A 25799-nucleotide genomic window follows, 5' to 3' on the forward strand; every position below is an offset into this window, starting at 1 on the left:
CTCACCCTGTACAGTTTGCTGAACAATTTGTTCAAACATGCTCAGAAGCATGTATTGTCCAAGCAACAATGTTATCATCTGTTCCTGGGACATGGGCGTCACTAACTGGGCCAGCATTCTTTGCACAACCTTAGTTGCCCCTGACAAGGTGGTAGTGAGCCACCTTCTTGAACCGCCACAGTTTGGCTGGCATAACTTGACATGAGGGGGTCACTGGGTTTATTTGTGGGGGCCACATCTTGGCATGGGATCATGAAAGGCTGTAGGGGGTGAATGTGGGGCATTCGATGGCACGGATGGAGGATGGGAAGTATGTTGGGGGGGGGGGAGGCGTGTGAAAGGGTGTGGGGGGTGAGGGCCAGAGAACCTTTCTGTTTTAACATGACTGGGGCAAGTTCTACACCACTGAGGTGGGTCTAATAAACAGCTTGACCCCTTCACCCGCCAGCTCCTGCCTTTGAACCTTTTCTCCGGGTCGCCTGGTTTGACACTAGCCTCCACGATGAAAATCCCGGCCTTGCAGGCACTTTCTCTCAAAGTGAGCACACCTCGAGGATGAAAGCCCAGTCCGGAATCCCTCAACTTCAGGTCAATTTTCCTCTGGGAGGGATAATACGTTGTGATCAGGAAACTGTAAACTGCATGGTATACTTCAAGGTTTGGAAGTCAATGGCCTAGTGACATTATCGCTAGACGATTACTCCAGAAACTCAGCTAATGTTCTGGGGACCCGGGTTCGAATCCAGCCACGGCAGATAGTGAGATCTGAATTCAATAAAAAAAATCTGGAATTAAGAATCTACTGATGTCCATGAAACCATTGTCGGAAAAACCCATCTGGTTCACAAATGCCCTTCAGGGAAGAAAATCCGCTGTCCATACATGGTCTGGCCTACATGTGACTCCAGATCCACAGCAATGCGGTTGACTCTCAACTGCCCTCTGAACAAGGGCAGCTAGGGATGGGCAATAAATGCTGGCCAGCCAGCAACACCCATGTCCCCCGAATGAATAAGAAAATAAGGTCAGATTATACAGAGCAAAAATGGGAACAAATTTGGATTTATAATGCAAAAGCAAAATACCAGGGGTACTGATATATAAAAAAAACTAGAAATCTAGAAATACCCAACAGAGCAGGCTGCATCTGTGGAGTTAACCTTTCAGTCTGTGGTCTTTCACTCAGTTTCTCTCTCCACAGATGCCATCAAACCTGCTGAATATCTCCAGAATGTTCTGTTGTTGTTTTCATGAACTTTCATGAACTTAGGACATTCTAAAGTCCTTTACAGCCAATGGGGTAGTTTTGACGTGTGGTTACCGTGGTAATGTGGGAAACGTGCCAGCTAACTTGTGCATAGCAAGGTCCCATAAAAATCTGAGATAAGTGAGATGATAACCCGTGATTAAGCTACAATAGTTGAGTGATAAGTATTGCTCCCATGTTCTCTTCAAATAGAGATCATGGATCTTATATGTTCACCTGAGAAGGGTCACGAGGTCTTTGTATGATGTCCCATCCAGTGGGCAGCTCGGTGGCACAAGTGGTGAGCGCTGCTCAGCGCCAGGAGCCCGGGTTCAATTCCGGCCTTGGGTCACCGTCTGTGCGGAGTTTGCACATTCTCCCCGTGTCTGCATGGGTTTTCTCCGGCTGCTACGGTTTCCTCCTACAGTCCAAAAATTAGAAACCCTACAGTACCGAAGGAGGCCATTCGACCCATCGAGTCTGCACCGACCACCATCCCACCCAGGCCCTACCCCCATATTCTTACATACTTTACCCAATAATCCCTCTAATCTATGCATCTCAGGACATTAAGGAGCAATTTTAGCATGGCCAACCAACCTAGCCTGCACATCTTTGGACTGTGGGAGGAAACCGGAGCACCCGGAGGAAACCCACACAGACAAGAGGAGAATGTGCAAACACCACACAGACAGTGACCCGAGCCGGGAATCGAACCCAGGTCACTGGCGCCGTGAAGCAGCAATGCTAACCACTGTGCTACCGTGCCACCCACAGTGTGCAGGTTAGGTGGATTGGCCATGCTAAGTTACCCCTTATTATCAGGCGGATTAGCACGATAAAAACACGGGGTTGTGGGGATAGGGCCTGGGTGGGGTGGTTCCTTCAGCTCTGTAGGGTTTCTATGAAATGACAGCAACTCCAATAGTTCAGTGCTTTCTCTCAGTACCAGATTGAAATGTCAGACTTGTCCCTGAGTAAGATTTGATTCCATGATTGAGAGGCAAGAATGTTGTCCACTGAACTGTGCCTGACTTCGGGGCAAAGAATGGGCGCCAAAACCAAACAGTAGAGACCAACAGTGACAAAGAAGCAATGCAGAGGGCTGAAAATGGCGGCTGATGTTTAACAGATGGTGAAAGCTGGGAGAGATCTAACTTTCTGACTGCTGATATTTGATTTTAATCGCTCTGCCATTGTTTGTTGTATCTTCTGCTTTCGTGGCCCTAAGCTGTGAAATCCCCCCCCCCGAATTCCCATCTCTCTGCCTCTTGCTCCTCCTATAAGATGTTCCCCAAAACCCACCGCATTGAACAAAGTTCTAACTATCAACCCTACTGTCTCCTCATGTGGTGCAACTTTGATCATTGTCAATGGGGTGTTTTCTCATGTTAAAGGTGCTACATAAATGCACATTGATGTTGTTGAAATTGGTACCATGCTGCACACGCACTGAAAAGCATGATGGGATGATATGCCAACTCTTGATGGATCCAAACCCGAAGGTTCAGTTATGGGACATTCTCTGCACATTTTCTGGTAAGTGCTCTGGAGTTTTTGATCGATTAGCTGATGGAAGCTTGAACCATGATATCCCTACAGTGACGAAGGAGGCTATTCGACCCATCAAGTGTGCAATGATTCTTCGAAAGAGCATCCACTTAGGCCCAAACACCTGCTCTGTCCCCCTAATCCCGCCCATTTACTGCAGCTAATTCATTAACAATGTTGTACACTAATTTAGCACGGCCAATTCATCTAATCCGCATATCTTTGGAGTGTGGGAGGAAACCAGAGCATCAGGAGGAAACCTACACAGACACGAGGGGAATGTGCAGACTTCAGACGGTCATCCAAGGCTGGAATTGAACCTGGGTCCCTCGTGCCAGGAGGCAGTAGTGCTGGCCACTGTGCTGCCCCTGCTCACGTGCACAGATATCTACCCCATAATCTGTCCTATTCTTTGATTCTTTGCTGTGTTGTACGCTGCCATTCTGCCGATGTGAAATGCTGCCACATAACTTTCTTTCCAAAGGATTTCTAGATGTTGAAATGGATGAAACACAAACTGCTGGTAACTCTCCTCAGAGTTCTGGAAGAGTCTGTGCCGCAAACAGGAGTCCAGGGTCAATTAACCGTCCATTTCAGGGCACTTCCGGGTGTGCATTGACAGCTCAATTGCAGTTGGGCATGGCTGGCAGACTGGGCGACCTCTGGCACCCACTGTAAACCCACAAACTAGCTCAGGACATCAACCTGCCAAACTGAGAGTTAAAGAACTCGCCGCACATTTTGGCCCACTCTTCCAAACTGCAGGCATTTGCAAGCGGCAAAGACCAGAGCACGAAGCCTCAGAATTTACCCAGCGCGCACTTTGTACAAAGAGTACCCTCTGCCTGATACGAGTTTAGCACGGCCAATCCATTTAACCCGCACAGCTTTGGAGTGCGGGAGGAAACCGGAGCATCTAGAGGAAAGCTGCACAGACACGAGGAGAATGTGCAGACGGTCATCCAGGGCTGGAACTGAACCTGGGTCCCTGGCGTCATGAGGCAGCGGTGTTAACCACTGTGCTGCCCCTGCTCACTTGCACAGATACCTACCCCATAATCTGTCCTATTCTTTTATCAGGGCATAATCTTTGCCATGTGGCACGCTGCCATTCTGCTGATGTGTCGCGGTACCACGTAACTCTCTCCAATTTAGAGGTTAAGATGATGTTTCATTGCTGACTGCCTTGTCACGAGGGAGTTAACATCCAGGTCAACATTGCTTTTGTCGCCAGCCAATGAGATCCTGTGCGTTTAAGTATCTTGTTTGCAAGAAAACCGGGTGTGGTGGTGTTATTAGTGCTTAGCTTTGCTTAAACAACAAAGTCAAGGTCTGGCAATCACCTCTTCCCATGAGATAAGATCTGAAGTTGCTGTATCCATTTACAGTGATGGTAATTTATAGCCCAATTGCGTCCGGTCATAGACAGTCTGATCACGCAGTAACAGCAAACTCTGCTGTACGCTTCTCAGGAGTAAAGTTCGCTCTCTGCATCCTGTTGTGGGCACGTGAAGGCTGTTATTTGTGATTATTAAACAGCTGATGGGAATAGACTGGTGTCTGTATCTCTCTCTCACACAACAAGGTTCAGCACGTGGTTACTTTCTGAAGGGAAACTTGGAACAGATTCCAACAATAACTTTCATAAAGGAAACTGGGTGTAGACTGGAAAAATCATTTTCAAATCCTAGAACATAGGAACCAGGAACTGGAGAAGGCCATCCAGCCCCTTGTGCCTGTCCCACCATTCAACATGATCATGGCTGATCTCATCTTGGTCTCAACGCCACTTACCTGCCCGTTCCCCACAGCCCTTCACAAACCCATTACTAATTAAAAATCTACCCAACTCTTCCTTAATTTTACTCAATGTCTCGGTGCTCACCGCACTCTGGGGTAGTGAATTCTACAGACTCATGACTCTTTGGGAGAAGTCATTTCTCCTCAGCTCTGTTTCAAATCTGCCTCCTCCTATCCTAAAACTATGACCTCTTGTACTAGATTGCGCCCCCCGCAAGAGGAAACATCTTCTCCACGTCAACTTTGTCAATCCCCTCATCACCTTGCACACCTCAATTAGATCGCCCCTCATTCTTCTGAGCTCCAGGGAGAATGGGCCTAAAATGCCCAATCTTTCTTCGTAAGGCAAACAGCCCCCATCTCTGGAATCAGTCTGGTGAACCTGCTCTGAATGCCACTCAATGCAACTACACCCCTCCACAAGTAAGGGGACCAAAACTGTAAATAATATTCAAAAGGCTGTATCACTAATGCTTTGTACAACAGCAGCAATATTTCACTACTTTTACACTCTGCATCTTCACCAATACATGCCAAGATTCCATTTGTTTGCACAGCCTGAACGCCACCCCCCCCGCTGCTTTCCTGTTGACCCCTCCCCACACCCGTCCTTCCCCAGTGCCCACCACTTGTCCACTGACGCTGACATTATTGCCATCAGTACCGGCCATGCAATCTCTGGGGAAATCACAATCTGAGAGGATGGGGTAACCCATCCACTCAACTCTCCATTCCCCTAATTCACACCCCAGGTAAAGTGGAGGGGAGTGGTGGGGGGGGGGTGGGGTAGAGAGACTAACCCAACAGCCTCCCCTTTGCTCACTCACCATGCACTTCAACAATCCATTTTTTTAAAACAACTTAAGATTGTATGGCTTGTGGAAGAATTTGTTATGTGAGGGAAGTTCTGCAAACCTTACTGATATCTCTTCAAGAAATTACAAAGGGTTGTGAATGTAGCCCAATCCATCACGCAAACCAGCCTCCCATCCATTGATTCTGTCTACACTTCCCACTGCCTCGGAAAAGCAGCCAGCATAACCCCCGGACATCATCTCTTCCACACTCTCCCGTCGGGAAAAAGATAGAAAAGTCTGAGCACCAGCTGACTCAAGAACAGCTTCTATCCTGCTGTCATCAGACTTTTGAATGGACCTACCATACAGTAAGCTGATCTTTCTGTGCATCCTAGCTATGACTGTAACATTATATTCTGCACCCTCTCCTTTCCTTCTCCCTTATGTGTCCGTATGGCGCGCAAGCGATAATATGTGATAATAATAAATCAGATCAAATCTTGTGAGTATCGTCACATCTGAAATCTTGGCCCGATATTGTATTTTTACTTTTGGTAATCTAAAACATTTCTGGACTGCAGGAACCCTGATTGGTTTGCTGTATTGCTATGATAGCAAGGATTCAGAGTGTGTGTGAGTGCAGTAAACGTGTCTCCTGAAAGCAGCTCAGAGGATAAAGGGCAAGACTAATTTCTACTTGCTTGATTCACTGGCAGTAAGTGTCAATCATTAACCTGCTGTAGCCACTAATCTGGTTTACAAAACAGTCAGGGACAAAAGAATAATTCACAATATGTTTGGGCAGGGTAGTACCTCAGTACTCCTGACATTTTCAGTAATAACAACATCCCCACCCGCGCCCCTATTTTCATTGGCAATAGAATTGTAATTGCATCTCATAGCAACGATTGATTTTTCTCAAGCCATGCGTATAAAAAAAATACCTTGAAGGAATGTTTACCAAAGTCAATGCCATTTTTGAAAAAGGGTTTTCCTCCAGTTAAAACAGCGACATTTCACAGAAGCTTTGAAAAAGCTCCAAGTTAAAGAAAGCCTCACAGCACCTCATGGACGGGGAAGGAGCAAACAGAAAGTGAGGAAGGGGCAGGCCATCGTGGAGTAAAAGGCTGGAAAAATGGGTTTTCAGAAGGTGCTACCTAAGTGAAAGTTGTTGTTACAGTGTCCCGCACTGCTACACACACACGCACATGCACACGCGTGCACACACACACACACAGACACACACACAACCTGATGTTAGCGTACATCAACTCAGAACATAACCATTACAAGCAGATGTAGGCAAATTCAGCCCTTCTGCATTCAATCAGATCATGGTTAATCTCTCCCTGGTCTCAAATCCACCTACCCACCTGTTCCCTGAATCCCTTTCTCCCTTTTTTTATTAGAAATATATCCACCACCTTCTTGAAACCACTCAATGATTCAGACTGCACTGAGCTATGGGGCAGCGAGTTCCACAATTTTACCACTCTCTGCGAGAAGTAGTTCCTCCTCATCTCAGTTTTAAATCACCGCCTCTCAACCTATACCTCTGACCCTTTGTTTGAGATTGCCCCATTAGAGGAAACATTTGGGATACATTTACTTTATCGATCTCTTTTAAAATGTACCTCGATCAGATCCCCTCTCATTTTTCTAAACTCCAGCGAGTATAAGCCCGAACTGTTTAGCCTCTCCTTATTCGGCAACCCTTTCATCCCCAGAATCCACCCACATTTGCTTTATCATTAGGAGAAAACCTTTGGGTGAGGAGAGAAGTAGGGGTCGAGAGGTTTATCGAGGGAGCTCCGGAGAGTTGAGGTGAGGGGGCTGAAGGTGTTGCCACTCATGATAAGCCAAGGATGGGTGAACAATACACGAAAGTCAGAGTTAAGAGGTGTGTGCGTGTTGCATTTATGTAGAATCGTTAATGTCGGGAAACATCCCCTTGAGCTTTACAGCACTGGAATCAGATGAATCGTAGAATTCTACAGTGCAGAAGGAGGCCATTTGGCCCATCACAGCTGCACCAACCACAATCCCACCCAGGCCCTATCCTCTTAATCCGATACATTTACCCCAGCTAGTCTCCCTGATACTAAGGGGCAATTTAGCAAGGCCAATCCACCTAACCAGCACATTTTTGGACTGTGGGAGGAAACCGGAGCATCCGGAGGAAACCCACGGGGGGAACGTGCAGACCCCACACAGACAGTGAGCCAAGCCGGGAATCGAACCTGGGTCCCTGGTGCTGTGAGGCAGCAGTGCTAACCGCTGTGCCACCGTGCTGCCCAGATAAAGACTGAAACTGAGACAAAGAAGGAGTTGCCAGCACAAAGGGCTAAAAGCTCAGTCAGAGGGCCAAGTGCTAAGTATTAATGAGGGTCTGAGAAGCACAGTGATGGATAGGTGTGGGGAGAGAATTCCAAAATTTGGGTCTGGCTGGGTGAAGGTACAATCACCAAAGGTGGAGCCTGATGGATGCATGAGAGCTCAGAGTTGAAAAGGCCCAGAGGTTTTTTAATGGCTGTCGAGTGAAGTAAAGTCAAGTTTATTTATTAGTCACAAATAGGCTTACATTAACACTGCAATGAAGTTACTGTGTAAACCCCCTAGTCGCCACACTCAGGGGCCTGTTCAGGGAAAGTGAGGGAGAATTTAGCATGGCCAATGCACCAAACCAGCACATCTTTTGGACTATGGGAGGAAACTGGAGCACCCAGAGGAAACCCACGCAGACACAGGGAGAACGTGCAAACGCCACACTGTGACCCAAGCCAGGAATCAAACCTGGACACCTGGCGCTGTGAGGCAGCAGTGCTAACTGCTGTGCCACCGTGCCACCCTACAATATTGATCGAGAGCTAGAATAGTTAGAGAGCTAGGGAGGAGTGACGCCACAGAGGGCCTGAATGCCACAGTGAGAATTTAATGCAGGAATTATGGTGAGTGGCGGGTAATTGAAGCTGAATCCACAGAAGGATCAGCCAGGATCTTATTGAATGCAGAGCAGGCTCAAAGTTCTTATGTTCTTATCACCTTTCATTTAATGCCTGGGACATGGGTGTTGCTGGCGAGCCGGCACTTATTGTCCATCCCTCGTTTGGCCTTGCTCAGAGGGCAGTTGGCAGTCAACCACATTGCTGTGGCTCTGGAGTCACATGCAGGCCAGTCCAGGTAAGGACGGCAGATTTCCTTCCCTAAAGGACACTAGGGAATCAAATGGGTTTCTCTGACGATTGACAACGGTTTCATGGTCATCAGTCGATTCTTAGTTCCAGGTTTTTAAAAATCGAATTCACATTTCACCATCTGCTGTGGCAGGATTCGAACCCGGGTCCACAAAACATTAGCTGAGTTTCTGGGTTAATAGTCTCATGATAACACCACTCGGCTATCACTTCCCCTTACTTGACTGGGAACCAATCGAGGTTATTGAGTGCAGTGGTGATGGATGGAGAAGGTTACAGAGATCACACAAACAAGACGTTGGAGAGATTTGAAACTCAATCCTTTACATGACTGGAAGGTAATATAGGTTAGCAGAGATATGAGTGATAGATGAGTGGGACTTAATATATAAGATAATAATAGCAGCTGAGTCTTGGACTGTTGGCAGTTTAGGGTGGAGTTAATTATTGCTGGATGACATAAGGTGACGAGAATCAATTTTACATCCAGAAAAAAATACAGGCCTAAATCCTCCAGTCCCACCTCTTGAGGGAATCGTCACAGGTGGGACAAATAATTTGACGGACCAGTGAAAGGTCCGTTGACCTCAGGTGGGAATTTCTGGTATTGGGGATGGGGGGTGGGATTGGAAAATCCTGTCCATAATTCTGAGAATCCAAGTTTGGAAATGATTGTTCCTGTTTGACAAGAGTATTTCACAAACTCCATATTCCAAAGGGAACCAAAAGAGAAAATGCTGGAAAATCTCAGCAGCATCTGTAAGGAGAGAAAAGAGTTGACGTTTCGAGTCCAGATGACCCTTTGTCAAAGCTTTTCTCTTCTTATAAATGCTGCCAAACCTGCTGAGATTTTTCAGCATTTTCTTTTTTGGTTTCAGATTCCAGCATCCGCAGTAATTTGCTTTTATTACAAAAAGGCAACTTACTTAGGGGTAACGTTAAAAAAAAGGTTAGTTGATATTTAATTCTTTCACAAACATAACTGAACTTGAAGCAAAAACCTTTCCAGGATGGCGGTTTTCTATACTTAGACTTAAACTATTTTTGTCGATGGTTCAGTCAACTAACACACACTGGCGCACTCTTCGAACAACTTTTGTCAGACTGTGTTATACACAGAACAAGCATCGACTTAACCGAAAGCTGACAACTCCAAAGGTTAGGCAAAGTGGGAGCCTTTTTTAATTTGTTTCTGGTGTTGCAGGGGAACAGAGTGTGGAGATCAGGGACTGTTGGACATCAAACTCAATTAAAATCATGAGCAAGCTCACTTTTCCCATTATTCCCAGGCTAGTCTTGGATCATTTTGTTTCTTTTGGTGCATTTTAATAAGTAAATTAATTTGCTGGAAGGATATTATCTCACCTAAACTAAAAAAGGGGATACAAGTAGAAGATTCTGGAAACACTCAAGAGGACAGCAACTGCGGAGAGAATGGAGTTTGAGGGACGGGACCACCTCATCAGAACACAGGCGAGGCTTCTAGACTGGCGCATTGCAACAAGCGCGGCACCATCTGCTCCTGGGAGATCCAGACCGCTGTGTATCTGTTGCTGCCCAGGGTACTGGCCATGACGGCCGTGTCAGAGGGGACAAAGGTGGTGGCCAAGTACACCAGCTCCAAGTAAAACTACATGTACTGAAAAATACACACATTGACAACTAAATAAATATGCACACACACTGAAACACATACAGATACACGCACAGATACATATATATACACACACACTGAAACATATACGGGGGACAGATTCATGAGCTGGAAATTAATGTGTTTCGCGATGCCTGCCCGGTCTATGAAAATCTAGCTCATGAGGTTGGAAACATTACGATTGGTAAATACAGACAGCGATGCTGCCATCTTTAGTAGTTTAGATTTATTTATTAGTGTCACTAGAGGCTTGAATAGAGCACAAACACTACCGCACTGGTTGGACCCAATGACCTTTCCTGTTGCTGCATATTCATTCTCTGGAGTAGTCTGAATGATCATTTTGTGTTGCAGAGATCCCAGTAAAACATCTGATGCTTTTGTTAACACCGCAATGAAGTTACTGTGAAAATCCCCTTGTCGCCACGCTCCGGCGCCTGTTCGAGAACACTGAGGGAAAGTTTAGTATGGCCAATGCACCTCACCAGCATGTCTTTTGGACTGTGGGAGGAAACCGGAGCACCCCAGGAGAAAACCCACGCTGACACAGGGAGAACATACAGATTCCGCACAGGCAGTGACCCAAGCTGGGAATCAAACCCGAGTCCCCGGTGCTGTGTGGCAGCACTGCTAACCACTGTGTCACCTAAGCATATACCTGTGATAGCTAATCGAAAGGATCTATTTATTAAATGGCAACCATCCCTAATTATTTCTGTCCAGTATTGTTTAGCTAAGCGCAAATCTGATGGTGTTTTTATTCCGAATAACTGGCATACACAGTGCGTTGATAATAGTGCTCTAGGTTACCAGCTCAACTGTGGAGAGTCTGCAGAAGGATCTAGATAGGCTGGGCGAATGGGCCAGGAAATGGCAAATGGAATTTAATGTTGGCAAGTGTGAGGTGGTCCACTTTGGTAGGAAGAATGGTAGGAAGGACTATTACTTGCGGGGCGAAAAACTGCAGCAGGCGACGGTGCAGAGGGACCTCGGGGTCCTTGTGCATGAGTCGCAAAAACCCAGCTTGCAGGTGCAGCAGGTGGTCAGGAAGGCGAATGGGATGCTGGCCTTCATAGCGAGGGGATTGAATATAAAAGTAGGGAGGTCTTGCTGCAGCTGTATAGGGCATTGGTGAGGCCGCAGCTGGAGTACTGTGTGCAGTTTTGGGCACCGCACCTGCGCAAAGATATTTTGGCCTTGGAGGGAGTGCAGAGGAGGTTTACTAGGCTGATACCGGAGTTGAGGGGGTTGAGCTATGAGGAGAGGCTGAATAAACTGGGCTTGTACTCGTTAGAGTTTAGAAGAATGAGGGGAGATCTCATTGAGACGTATAAGATGATGAATGGGATGGATAGGATAGAGGTGGAGAGACTCTTCCCGCTCAAAAAAGACAGTAGGACTAGGGGGCACAGCCTCAAGATAAAAGGGGGGCGGTTTAGAACGGAGTTGAGGAGGAACTTCTTCACTCAAAGGGTGGTGAATCTCTGGAATTCTCTGCCCGTTGAAGTGGTGGAGGCTGCCTCACTAAATATTTTTAAGACGCGGGTTGATGGGTTTTTGGTAAGAGAGGGGATTAAGGGTTATGGGGAGAAAGCGGGAAAGTGGAACTGAGCAGCGACAGATCAGCCATGATCTTATTGAATGGCGGGGGCAGGCTCGAAGGGCTAGATGGCCTACTCCTGCTCCTATTTCTTATGTTCTTATGTTCTTCTTGGTACAATGAGGTTTGCTGCCTTGAGAGCCTCGGGGTCTCCTGCCCCTCAGTGGCCGAATGCCACAGCTTGCATTGCAGATGTTGGGCATCCAGCAAACTGACCATCAAGAATCATAGAACCCTACCGTGCAGAAAGAGGCCCTTCGGCCCATCGAGTCTGCACCGACCACGATCCCACCCAGGCCCTATCCCCATATCCCTACATATTGTACTCACTAATCCCTCTAACCTAGACACTAAGGGGCAATTTCTTAGCATGGCCAATCAATCTAACCTGCACTTCTTTGGACTGTGGGAGGAAACTGGAGTACCTGGAGGAAACCCGTGCAGACACGAGGAGAATGTGCAAACTCCACACAGACACTGACCCAAGCTGGGAATTGAACCCAGGACCGTGGAGCTGTGAAGCAGCAGTGCTAACCACTGTGCTACCGTGCCGCCCAAGAAACCCAAAGAATTAGCTTGAATAATTAAGTGGTCACTTTATCACTGACACGCACCCATCTGTACAGTGAACTGGAGACCCCCACTGCGATAAGTTGGCGCAGTTAAGTCTGAGTGCTTGGAAAGCCGTTCTATTTTTAACTTTCAGCTGTTGTGGTACCTTTTACATTAGTGCAGTCACATAAATAAACAAGCATTCATGCTCTGCTCCTCACACTGTGGACGGTAAATATTAATCACTCATTTATGCACAAATGCAGTGGACAAGTACACAGTGGACTTGCAAACTTGAACTAAAATAAGGTGGCACTCGACAAGGCCCAGCTTGCCCTTGGGTAAGTCAGTACTGGGTCAATCTCTCCTCTGTAAGCTGTTATAATGTACCTGGGTGGGAAAAGGTGACGGCCAAACAACTGGAGTATCGGCACAAGAACGATTTCACGTTCACTTTAGGTCAGAATCCTCCATGGGCAGATCAGGAACTGAACACTCGGCCAAGGAGGCGGGCAATCAGTAGACTGCAGTCGAAGAAATCATAGACTGGTACTGGTCCAAACTGGAGTTCCATTTTTACTGTATCCAAGACCAGTTTGGACCTGGACCAAGTTGACTGGTTTGGCTGGACAGTTTGTTTTACAGAAGGAGGGAAGTGGATGGAGGCCAGGGTTTAGAGTTATAGTCATGGAGGTTTACAGCATGGGAACAGGCCCTCTGGCCCAACTTGTCTATGCCACCCCTTTTATTTAACCACTAAGCTAGTCCCAATTGCCCATGTTGGGCCCATACCCCTCTCTCGCCATCATACCCATGTAACTGTCTAAACACTTTTTAAAAGGCAAAATTGTTCCTGCCTCTACTATTACATCAGGCAGCTTGTTCCAGACACTCACTCTGCGTGAAAAAATTGCTCCCCTGGACCCTTTTGTATTTCTCCCCTCTCACCTTAAACCTCTAGTTTTAGACTCCCCTATCTCTGGGAAAAGATATTGACTATCTAGCTGATCTATGTCCCTCATTATTTTTTAGATCTCTGTAAGATCACCCCTAAGCCTCCCATTCGCAGTCTATCCAGCCTCTCCTTACAACTCAAACCATCAAATCTTAGTAAATCTTTTCTTACTCTTTCTAGTTTCATAATATCCCTTCTATAATAGGGTGACCAGAACTGTACACAGTATTCCAAGTGTGGCCCTACCAATGTCTTGTACAACATCAACAAGACGTCCCAACTCCTGTATTCAATGTTCTAGCCAATGAAACCAAGCATGCCGAATGCCTTCTTCACCATTCTGTCCACCTGTGACTCCACTTTCGAGGAGCTATGAACCTTGTTTAAGAAGGGATGCCTCCACAACCAGGGGGTGAATTAGGTCAGCTTCAGATAAATGCAGTAAAGCTCTCAGCAACAGAAAAACAATCAAAAGGTTACGTGCACAGCCTCAAAAGCAGGCACGGTGTGGCCATCTACCCGATACACTGTAAAAGGAGGTAGTGGTGCAGCGATATTACGGCTGGATTAATAATCCAGAGATTCAGGCTAATGCTCTGGGGACCCAGACTCAAATCCCACCATGGCAGATGGTGAAATTTTGAATTCAATAAAAAAACTGGAATTAAAAGTCTAATGGTGACCATGAAACCATCGTTGATTGAGGGCGGCATGGTAGCACTTCTGTCTCACAGTGCCAGGGACCCAGATTCAATTCCGCCCATGGGTGACTGTTTATCTGGAGTTTGCACATTCTCCCGGTGTCTGTGTGGGTTTCCTATGGGTGCTCCGGTTTCCTCCCACACTCCAAAAATTTGCAGGTTAGGTGGATTGGCCATGCATCTTAATGTCCTAAGATGTGTAGGTTATGGGGATTGGCAGTAGATACATGGGTTTACAGGGATAGGGTCTGGGTAAAATACTCTGTCGAGAGTTGAGGCAGACTCGATGAGCTGAATAGCCTCCTTCTGCACTGTAGGGATTCTATGATTGTCGTAAAAACTCTTCTGGTTTGCAAATGTCCTTTAGGGAAGGAAATCTGCCATCCTTACTTTGTCTCACAGCAATGACTCTGAAATGCTTAAATTATTGCCCCTCAGGAATGGGCAATAAATTCTGGCCCAGCTAATGATGCCCACATCCCATGAATGAAGAAAAGCAAGCCACCTTTCTCAGCAGCACCCATATCTGTGGCCTCCACCGCATGGCATAGACCCTCCCAGCCATTCATCATCCTAACCTGAAAACATATTACCTTTCACTGTCACCTCCGGCAAAATCTTGGAACTCCCACCCTAATAGCATTGTGGGGGTACCTACACCACAATGGGTGCAGCAGACAGCTCACTGCCACCTTTGATTCCCGGCTTGGGTCACTGTCTGTGCAGAGCCTGCGCATTCTCCCAGTGTCTGCGTGGGTTTCCTCCAGGCGCTCCGGTTTCCTCCCACAGTCCGAAAGACATACTGGTTAGGTGCGTTGAGCGTGCTAAATTCTCCCTCAATGTACCTGAACAGGCGCCGGAATGGGGGATTGTCACAGTAACTTCATTGCAGTGTTAATGTAATCCTATTTTGTGACACCAATAAATAAACTTACAACTTTAAAAAATACTTTCTAAGGGAGAAGTTGCCTCTGCATTTTCACTTATTATAATTTAGCTTGATGGACTTTCGTATAAGATGCGGTTAAGAGTTCAGGGGTGATTTCACAATCTAGGGCTGCCAGAAGAGAACGTTAGTGAAAGGATGGACAATTGGGTGAACTCAGGCCTTCAGGTAGAGTTGTCAAAACTCCAGGATTAGTCTATGGTCCCCAGGGAATTGAAACTCAGTCCCCAGGACAGTGCAGTATGCAGCCCTAGTGAAAAATTATCGGGACATTAAAAAAAAGACTTTTATTTGTCCTTTTCTTTGAACAATTCTCCTTACCAGAAAAAATTAGGAAATAAAGGCTATTCGGCGAACAGTCAAGCATCAACTGGGAAGGGTAATATATCTTTTTGTTTTCCAATTTCCTGTAATGTGCAAGTTAGGTATTTTGGCTCCTTGATGTCAGGGGAACTGACAGGGTAATGGGCATTGGGTGGTATTGTTGTCTGTGCAGGCTCAATGGGCCAAATGGCCTCATAAGTTTATAAAATAGAGGAGCAGAATCAACCCATTCGGCCTATCGAGTCTGCTCTGCCATTTGATCATGGCTGATAGGCTCCTCATCCCTATTCTCTTGTCTTCTCCTCTTAACCCTTCAACCCATTACCAATTAAAAATCTAACTCCTCCTTAAATTTACTCACTGTCCCAGCATCCACCGCACTTTGGGGTAGCGAATTCCACAGATTCACAACCCTCTGGGTGAAGTAGCTCCTCCTCAACTCTGTTTTAAATTTCTTACCCCTTATCCTAAGCCTCCTTGTGCATGGTGGGGATTCTACGATTCATAATAAGGCGGTAAGTCACAAGGATGGATGTGCTGGCTGACTAATGGCTGGAGCATGGGGGCAAATGATGTGACCAGACCTCCCGCAATACACTGAATCACAGCTGACAATCCCACCTACAGGTGTGATGGGTGTAGCAAGGTGGGATCAGCCCTCGTCTGTTTAGGGGGGGGAAGACAATGGCCAGAATTCTCCAACCTCGCCTGCGATGGGGGTTCTCCAATCCCGCTGCAGTGAACGGAGATTTGGCTGAGCGCCAAGGCAGGGGGTGGGGGAGCGAGTCCAGAGACTTCCATCCATGTTGTCTGAAAGCTAAGTCAGCACTTGCACAAACTGCCCCTTTCACCCAGAAAACCCACATGGCTTAAAGGCCAAAACCTCCCACCTTGAACTGAAAACACTGTGTGAAAAAAGACCCAGAAAGATGCTTATGTGAGGACTAACCTGCTGTTTATCTCCAGGTCCTTTATACTGGACTCAAGCTCCTCGGAAGACTCCATCTCTTCCTGCCTGAGGCCTTTGATGGGTTGTCTCCAAGATGATTCTGGAGTCCCACTCGAGTACTTGGGCTGCGGCACAAGGAGAGCCTCGGGGCTGCTTTCGGGCTTTGTTTTTCTGGTCTAGAACAAGGAGACAATAAAGAAAAACAAGCCATTGAGAATTGGCCAGTCAGCTCGTACCTGAACTGGCAAACTCCCACCACCATCCCCCCCCCCCAGGCCAGAGCGACAACGTGGTCAAACATTCCTTCAATAATTTGATAGACCTTTGCGAAAATACTACTTCAAAGTCCTGATTAAGAAGGTACTGTGCAGCGTTACGTGGCTGTTGAATTTAATGTGCTGGGAAAGAAGATTATCTGAGCAGGTTTCATCGAGAGTCAGCCAGGAAACTCACTTCATTTCGAAACAGAAAACAAGCCGGAGCTTTGGTTCAGTTTTTTGCCTGCTAATTCAATAATAGAGCATTAGAAACAGGAACAGGGCAGTCTCCATTCATTTTACCGTTCAGTCAGACCTATAACCTTAGAAACTCTTGCCTTGTCTAATAAAAGTCTACTGATCTCCCTTGCAAGTTCCTGCAGAGCAAAAATAGAAAAATAGAACATAGAAAAACTACAACACAAACAGGCCCTTCGGCCCACAAGTCGCACCGATGATATCCATACCGACTAGGCTTACCTATGACCCTCAATTCTACTAAGTTCCATGTACTCATCCAGAAGTCTCTTGAAAGACCCTATCGAATTTGCCTCCACCACCACCGACGGCAGCCGATTCCACTCACCCACCACCCTCTGAGTGAAAAACTTACCCCTGACATCTCCTCTGTACCTGCTCCCCAGCACCTTAAACCTGTGTCCTCTTGTAGCGACCATTCCAGCCCTGGGAAAAAGCCTCTGAGAATCCACCCAACCTACACCTCTCAACAGTTTAATCACCTCTATCAGGTCACCTCTCATCCTTCGTCTCTCTAAGGAGAAAAGACCAAGCTCTCTCAACCTATCCTCATAAGGCATGCCACCCAATCCGGGCAACATCGAAATCTGCAGCCTTTCTGGGACAGACTTCCAGAGCTCCACTACCCTCTTTGTGGATATCGATGATTCCTGATATTTCACTTCCGAACAGTCTGGGTGTGATTCTCCCATTCCGACCCTCTAATTATTTTGGTGGGACGGGCTGGGAGAATCGCGTGCGGGCCAATTTGTGGGATTCGCACATGTATTCCTGGCACACGCGCGCTTCAAAGTTCCGGATATCCGGCGCTGTTGGGACCACGCTGGAAACCAGCGGGACCAGCAGGTAAATAATTTTAATCTTATTTAAACGTCATTATCAGACCCGGGACAGAAGTCTCCGGGCTCGCTAGCTTCTCCCACCACCCCAGTACACTTTCACACAAGCGGGTTTTGAGTAGCTCCCCACTTTCGAGGAATTAGCGGGATGACCCCCCCTGGAGTGAAGGGGGGCAATTAGGGCCTCCAAGATGTTGGGCAACTGGCACCCTGGCAGTGCCAGCCTGTGCCCCCGGCAATGCCCAAGCGGCAAAGTGCCCATGCCCAGGAGGCACCTTGGCACTGCCCACTGGGAGCAGTGCCAAAGGGGCTGGGCCAAGGGGCAATCAGTGGGGGTGGGGGACCCACTGCCACTCTGCCGTTGGGATCGATCGGATCTGGAGGGAGGCCAGCGATCAGGGTGGGGTGGGAGATGGTCTGCCGGGGGGGGGGGGGGCCTGCCTCCTGTGGTGGTGGGGGTGGGGGGGGGGGGGGTCTGCCTCCCAGGGGGTGCAGGAGATCAAGGTGTTCTGAGATGAGGGAATGTCAGAGCTAGCCCGGAAATGCTCGTGAGAGCCGTGATTGGGCTGTGATCGTAGGGGGAAGCTGGAGGGGCAGCACTGCGGGGGTCCTGGGCTGACGAGCGATCGAATGATATTCCCGATTGTGCCCGCTGCATTGCAGAATGTGGGAGATTCAAGTCTGAACTCCCACTGAAAAAACAATGGTGATTTACACCAGTTTAATCGCGAATTCAGCACTTAGAACTTTTTTGGGCGAATCGTCCCTCCTCTGTCTCCAATTTTAAGCCTAATCCCCTTGTTCTGGATTCCTCCACTGGAAAAACTAGTCTCTGAATCCTTGGTAATTTTGAACACTGTGAGTAACACACCACTCCATTTGATTTTATTTATTATTGTCGTGAGTACTGGTATGCAGTGAAAAGTATTGTTTCTTGCGCCCAACACAGACCAAACATACTGTTCATAGAGTACTTGGGAAGAAGGAAAGGAGAAAGTGCAGAATATAATGTTACAGTCATAGCTAGGGTGTAGAGAAAGATCAACTTAGTACATGGTAGGTCCATTCAAAAGTCTAACGGCAGCGGAGAAGAAGTTGTTCTTGAGTCGGTTGGTACGTGATCTGACTTTGCCACAGCACGATGGACCTAATGGCCAGAGTAGCAAATGCAGTCTGTTCAGCGATAATAACGTGAACTGCCCACGAACAAAAAGTGAGCGCCCAGAGGAGCTTGTGTGTCACTGAGTGCAAAGCACATTTAGAAGGTAGGAAGCAAACAATTACCCAGTTTAATTTGTTTTGATGAGTCACGGTGTGCAGTGACTGGAATGTGTAGAATTGTGTCAATAGCACAGCCCATAGTGATGGTGTGACAGAACATTCTGAGCTTTAGGACAGTTACACCGAGTCTATACATAGTTCAGATAAACCAGTTATTGCTCAGTCATACCAATATCTTGGCAATTATTCCTCAGTTAGATTGACCAACATGTGACAAAATTCACAGCCTTCCAGAGAGAGAATTCCAAATTTCCACAACCCTTTTGTGTGAAAAAGAATTTCTCGACTTCCTGAATAATCCCACTCTAAGATTATGTGTTTCCCATTACTCCAGGACATCCTATCAAATCACATTTTAAACACCACGGGCAGGATTTTCCTCACTCCAAAACTGGAGAATCCCGTCCAAGGTCAACGGACCTTTCCATGGTCCGCCCCTCGTTTGCTTTGATTTTCAAGAAAATTCGCCCCTTCATGTCAGATCACATCCACAGTCCAGCGACTAGAAGCCAAGCTTATGTAACCTGGGATCCTAATTTAATCATAAACTTCAGTGTCATTCTTGGCATGTTTTAGAAATAAGATTTAGAAACAGATTTGGTCCTGCCCCCAAAACTTTACACCCCTCTGTCTGCATTACAGACATGCCTGCATGCATCCACACACACACACATGCATGGGCATACAAATAGATATGCGTGTGCATATATAAATATACAAGACACACAGAGTCACGTATACACAGATACCGGCATACACACACAGATACAGACATAGATTGATATGCAGATAGATACAGACATGCACACACAGATAGATATTTGGATTTTTGAATGGACCTATCTCGCATTAAGTTGATCTTTCTGTCCACCCTAGCTATGATTGTAACACTACTTTCTGCACTCTTTCCTTTCCTTCTCTCTGAATAGTGTGCAAGAAACAATACTTTTCACTGTATACTAATACATTTGACAATAATAAATCAAATCAAATTACATGTACACACAAGTTGACATGCAGACAAATACAGACATGCACACACAGGCACACACCTTCCTCCAACGCTACTTTTCTTAACAAGTTGGTATATAAATGAACAAGGCTCTAGCAGACAGAGGGGTGAACCTTTTCTTCTTAAAGGTTTGATTTATACAGTTTGACCTCAGGGACTGGAGTGAATGAGAGACAGAGAGGGAGAGTGAGTGAGGGAGTGAGTGAGTGGTGTGAATGGGTGAGTGAGAGAGACACTGAGAGCGAGTAAATGAGTGAGTGAGACTGAGACTGAGAGTGAGTAAATGAGTGAGCAAGAGAATGAGTGAGCAGGCAAGTGAGTGAGTGGGTGAGAGAGAGACTGAGAGTGAGTGAGTGAACGAGTGAATGAGAGACTGACTGAGTGAGTGGGTGAGAGACTGAGGAGTGAGTGAACGAGTGAATGAGAGACTGAGTGAGTGAGTGAGTGAGTGAGTGAGTGAGTGAGAAAGTGAGTAAATGAGCAAGTGAACGAGTGAGAGACTGAGAGTGAGTGAATGAGTGGGCGAATGAATGAGTGAATGGATGAGCGAGTGACTGAGTGAGTGAGAATGGCTGTACTGTGAATGAAACAGTCTGCATGTGAATCCATCTTTCGATTATAGGGTGGCACAGATTTGGAAATTCCAGGCTCCCTCTACATTACTTTGGCGAGACAGTCCTCAAAAACAGCCCCATACATTCAGGCTGGACACAGGCCTCTCCTCTGGACACATGCAGAATGAAATCAACAATTGAGAAGTTTCTTTCCCCCAACAGTGAACTAAAGTAGGAATCTCTGGAGTAAAAAGTGAAAACATTGACTGTGCCATGTAGAAAGGGAGGGAACCTCTTCTTTTTCAAACCATTTATTTCCTGGGTCATGTGCAGCTTTTCATCGGCACAGGTAGTCCTGGAGCACTGATATCCCCACCTGGATCCCTCTTTTCCTTGAAAGCTGCCCTTTGCCGGTCTTGGGGAAAGACTTGGTGACAATAGTTTTGAGGATTCTTGCAAGCTTGATGTCCAGTTTTGGACAATTATTTAAAAATAGCCACCATGCATGTACAGTGTTGGCCTTCTCACACAGCAGAGAAGGAGGCCATTCAGCCCTGCGAGCCTGTGCTAGCTCGCCGAAACCGGAATCCAATTTGTCCTATTCTCCTGCTCCCTCCCAGGGCCCTGCAAATATTGGCATCTGAAGTATAGACACTTCAGTAAGCTACTCCTCCAGATATTCCACAAACCAACCTGCTGTATTGGAAACAAAGACCTCATTTCCCCCCACACCCCCCCCCACCCCACCGTTCTCTGGTCATGAACCTGATCCTAAATCTGTATCCTCTGCTTACCTGACCCACTGTCACTGGAAACAGTTCGTCCACCCCTCAGGAAGGAAGAGTGGTGACATTACCAGAAGGCTGCCGGCGCTTCCTGTGCCAGGGCCGTGTCGGGACCCCGGCGCTGGAGTGGTCGAGGGCCACTGGGTGGGAGCCAGGCTCCCTCTCCGGGTCCGGCACCCAGCTCCTGAACCTGACTCAGGGCTGGGGCAGGGCTCGTTAATCGCCCCTGCACAGCAACTGTGGTGCACGTCCCAACCCAAAGCAGGGAAACAGAAACCTTTGCCAGCTGGCCTTCCCACTGTGTGTTTGTTCCATTCGCAGGCCATTGTGTTAGAGAGGCACAATTCTCCTGTTTACACTTGAAGCTGAACCTGATCCAGTCAGCATTTTCATATTGTTCCCATCCGGTCAGTGACTAACAAATCAGCACAGTTAAAACAAACAGAACCGTTTAATTAGAATTTACTAAGCTGGACTTATTTCCCAAGCAAACAACAATTGTGTGGTCGCTAAGATAAAGGTGGGGAGGGGCGGGCAGGGGTGGGGGGTGTGGGGGGTGGTGCGCGGGGTGCAGATTATGTTTCCTGTGATGGCAGTGAGCCGAATGTAAGTGCGGCTACTTAAAGTTTCAGCTTAATGATTGTTAATAATGGAGAATCGCAGAGACTACGCGGGAGGTACAGGCGGAAGATTCAACTTGGGGGGGGGCAAGTATGACAAAAACAGACGACTGTTTTTAAAGCCCCCCCTTCTGGGTGGGAAAGTACCCCCCCCCCCCGCACCAATTCCTTCTGATTTTCAGGTGGGTTATAATTGTGGGCTCCCACATCCCGAGTCTTATTTCAGTTTTTGGGGAAATATATCTGCCGAGTGGAAGGAGTGGAACTGTGTCGGAATCTTGGCCACAAGCGGGCACGTGGGCACTGATCGGGTTCAGTCTGAGTGGCGTTCTCCAGGTTTGGTCCCACTGGATTTCGGCTGCTCTTCTGAAAAGCATCTCGAGTCGTACCAGCTTGGGACGAGTGCCAGAAGCAAAATATTGCTTGCTGCTTCAAAGTGTGCCTGAAATTGTGACACAAATGTCTCAGGAAAAATCTGCGTTTATATAGCGCCTTTCGCAACTTCCAGGACATTCAGGGCATCACAGTGGCGCCGTGGGTGGCAAGGTGGACATCATAGCAGCACAGTGGGCAGCACAGTGATTAGCACTGCTGCCCCACAGCGCCAGGGACCCGGGTTCAATTCCCGGTTTGGGTCACTGTCTATGCGGAGTCTGCACGGTCTCCCCGTGTCTGCGTGGGTTTCCTCCGGGTGCTCGAGTTTCCTCTCTCACTCCGAAAGACTTGCTGATTTAGATGCAGTGGCCATGCTAAACTCTCCCTCAGTGAACCCAAACAGGAGCCGGAGTGTGACGACTCAGGGATTTTCACAGTAACTTCATTGCAGTGTTAATGTAAGCCTACTTGTGACACTAATAAATGAACCTAAGCTTTAAAACTCATTAGCATTCCAAAGCACTTTACAGCGAACACCATGGAGTAAGGTCACTGTTGTGATTGGGAATGTGGCAAACTGAGCACAGCAAGCTCCCACAAACAGTAAAGTGATCAGAGAATCCCTACAGTGCAGAAGGAGGCCATTCAGCCCATCGAGTCTGCACTGATCACAATCCCATCCAGGCCCTACTCCCATATACCCTCTGCATTTACCCTACTAATCCTCTTGATGTTAAGGATCAATTTAGCATGGCCAATCCACCTCACCCGCACTTCTTTGGGCTGTGGGAGGAAACCGGAGCACCTGGAGGAAACCCACGCAGACACAGGGAGAATGTGCAATTTCACACAGGCAGTGACCCAAGGCCGGAACTGAACCCGGGTCCCTGGCACTGTGAGGCAGCAGTGCTAACCACTGTGCCACCCAAATGATGGGAGCAAATTATCCATATGAGGTAAAAGCAAAATACTGCGGATGCTGGAAATCTGAAATAAAAACAGAAAATGCTGGTGCCTGTGCTGACAGAATCAGCGTTAACATTTCGAGTCCAGAGCCACAGGTTTCCAGCATCTGCCCGGGGCATTGAGTGAGGGACAAATATTACTCAGGGCATTGGGAGGACAGCGCTGCACTCCTTCAAATTGGAACCGTGGAATCTTTTACGCCCCCTCAAGACGGCAGCAGATGCCTCGATTTAATGTCCTCTATGTAAGACGGCGCCTCCAACACTGCATCGCTCCCTCAGTACTGCACTGTGGAGGTCTCAGCCTGGATTATGCGCTCAGATTTTGATGTGATTTGATTTATTATTGTCACATGTACTAACATACAATGAAAACTGTTGTTTCTTGCGTGCTATACAGGCAAAACATACCGTTCATAGAGAAGGAAAGGAGAGTGCAGAACGTAATGTTACAGTCATAGCTAGGGTGTAGAGAAAGATCAACTTAATGCAAGGTAAGTCCATTCAAAAGTCTGACAGCAGCAGGGAAGAAGCTGTTCTTGAGTCGGTCGGTACGTGACCTCAGATTTTTGTATCTTTTTCCTGAAGGAAGAAGGTGGAAGGGAAGAATGTCTGGGATACGTGGGGTCCTTAGTTACACTGGCTGCTTTGCCGAGGCAACAGGAAGAATAGACAGAGTGAACAGATGGGAGGCTGGTTTGAGTGATGGATTGGGCTAGTAGTTCCTTGCGGTCTTGGACAGAGCAGGAGCCACACCAAGCTGTGATGTAACCAGAAAGAATGCTTTCCATAGTGCATCTGTAAAAGTTGGTGAGAGTCGCAGCTGACATGCCAAATCTTGGAGTGGAACTTGAACCCACATCTTTCTGACTCAGAAACAAGAGGGCGGAGCCCAGGCTGACTCAGCTGATGGGAGCAAACCCATTGGCTGCCACACCGAAACATATAACATTGTCAAAGGTTCTGTTATTCAGTGTTAAAGGGATCTACCCAACTAACTCTTACAGCTGCCGAGTAAATCTAGCGTATGCCACGTGACTTGTTTCCTTCAGCTTCCTACTTGGCAAGAGTGACCAATGATCAATAAAGTCACTGGCTGCACAGCATTCTGAGACTTTGTGAGGTGACATAAGTCGAAATCTCTTTCATTTTGGATAAACTTGGTTAAATATTTACCTTCACACATCCTCATCTGGGACAACAAGCTGTGGGTTCAAGTCTCACACCCAAGACTAGAGCACAGAAACGTGGGCTGACACTCCAGCGCTGCACTGAGGGAGTGCCGCACTGTAGAAGGTCTCATCTTTCGGGTGAGAATTTAATCCGTGAATGCCCTCTCAAATCACCACAAAAGTGCTATTTTGAAAGAGCATGGGGGTTTTAGTCCCGGGTTCCTGGCCAATGTTTAACCCTCGATCCACATCACATTTGCGTTTTTTCCGGAGATGGGAGGCGGTGTGCTGGTGGGATGTTTTCCCGTCGCGGTCAATGGGATTTCCCACTGTTTCCATCCCAGGAAACGCTGGAAGGAAACACACTGGGGGAGGTGTGCTGTCGGCGGGACCAGAAGATCTGGCCCGCGAGAAGAGCTGGAAGATCTCAGCCATGATCTCATTGCTGTTTTTTGCAATGCCTGTGTGTAAATTGGCAATTGCGTTTAAACTACAACAGCACGGTTGCACGGTGGTTAGCACTGCTGGCTCACCGCACCAGGGACCTGGGGTTGATTCCCTGCATGGGTCACCGTCTGCGCAGAGTCTGCACATTCTCCCCGTGTCTGCATGGGTTTCCTCCGGATGCTCCAGTTTCCTCCGAAAGATGTGCTGGTTAGTTACATTGGCATGCTAAATTCTCCCTCAGTGTACCCGAACAGGCGCCGGAGTGTGGCAACTAGGAGATTTTCACAGTAACTTCATTGCAGTGTTAATGTAAGCCTACTTGTGACACTAACAAATAAACTAAAAAGATGATAATGCTTCAAAAAGCACTGTATAGGCACTCTGAGACATCCATTGGCTGTGAACGGTACAACATAAATGCAAGCCTTTCTTCGATAAACACTGATCTATCATTGACATATTTTACTGGCATTAAGAGCAATCAAGTCCCCTGACTGAAAAGTGTGACATTATGTGACCAAGTCACCTTTAACTGGTGGAGTGACAAGCCAGGTGCCGAGTTTGCCAGCACTCTGCTTAAGTGGGAAATAACGGAGAAAATAGGAAACCCAATCCTTCCACAGTATAAACACTACCATCACTAAGGAGCAGCATGGTGGCACAGTGGTCAATGCTGCTGCTTCACAGCGCCAGGGTCCCAGGTTCGATTCCCAGCTTGGGCCATTGTCTGAGTGGAGTTTGCACGTTCTCCCCTTCCCTGCTTAGCTTTCCCACCGGATGCTCCGGTTTCCTCCCGCAGTCCAAAAGACGTGCAGGTTAGGTGGATTGGCTAAATTGCCCCTAAGGGGATTAGGAGGCCAAATACATGGAGTTACGGAGATGGGGCCTAGATGAGATTGTTGTGAGTGCAGACCCGAAGGGCTGAATGGCCTCCTTCTGCTCTGTAGGGATTCTATGAACAAGGA

General features: G+C 47.4%; 1 protein-coding gene across 2 annotated transcripts in view; it reads right to left on the minus strand.

Annotated features, from left to right (window-relative positions):
• fam13a (family with sequence similarity 13 member A) overlaps positions 1-25799 on the minus strand; it is a 211423-nt gene that overhangs the window by 88472 nt on the left and 97152 nt on the right. For both annotated transcript variants that reach the window (XM_080195538.1, XM_080195528.1), the window contains exon 7: positions 16270-16445. In XM_080195538.1, the coding sequence (XP_080051664.1) occupies positions 16270-16445 (176 nt within the window). The remainder of the gene's footprint in view (positions 1-16269; positions 16446-25799) is intronic.

This window comes from Carcharhinus amblyrhynchos, chromosome 1 (genome assembly GCF_965287045.1).
Source record: "Carcharhinus amblyrhynchos chromosome 1, sCarAmb.v2.hapA, whole genome shotgun sequence".
Lineage (NCBI taxonomy): Eukaryota > Metazoa > Chordata > Chondrichthyes > Carcharhiniformes > Carcharhinidae > Carcharhinus > Carcharhinus amblyrhynchos.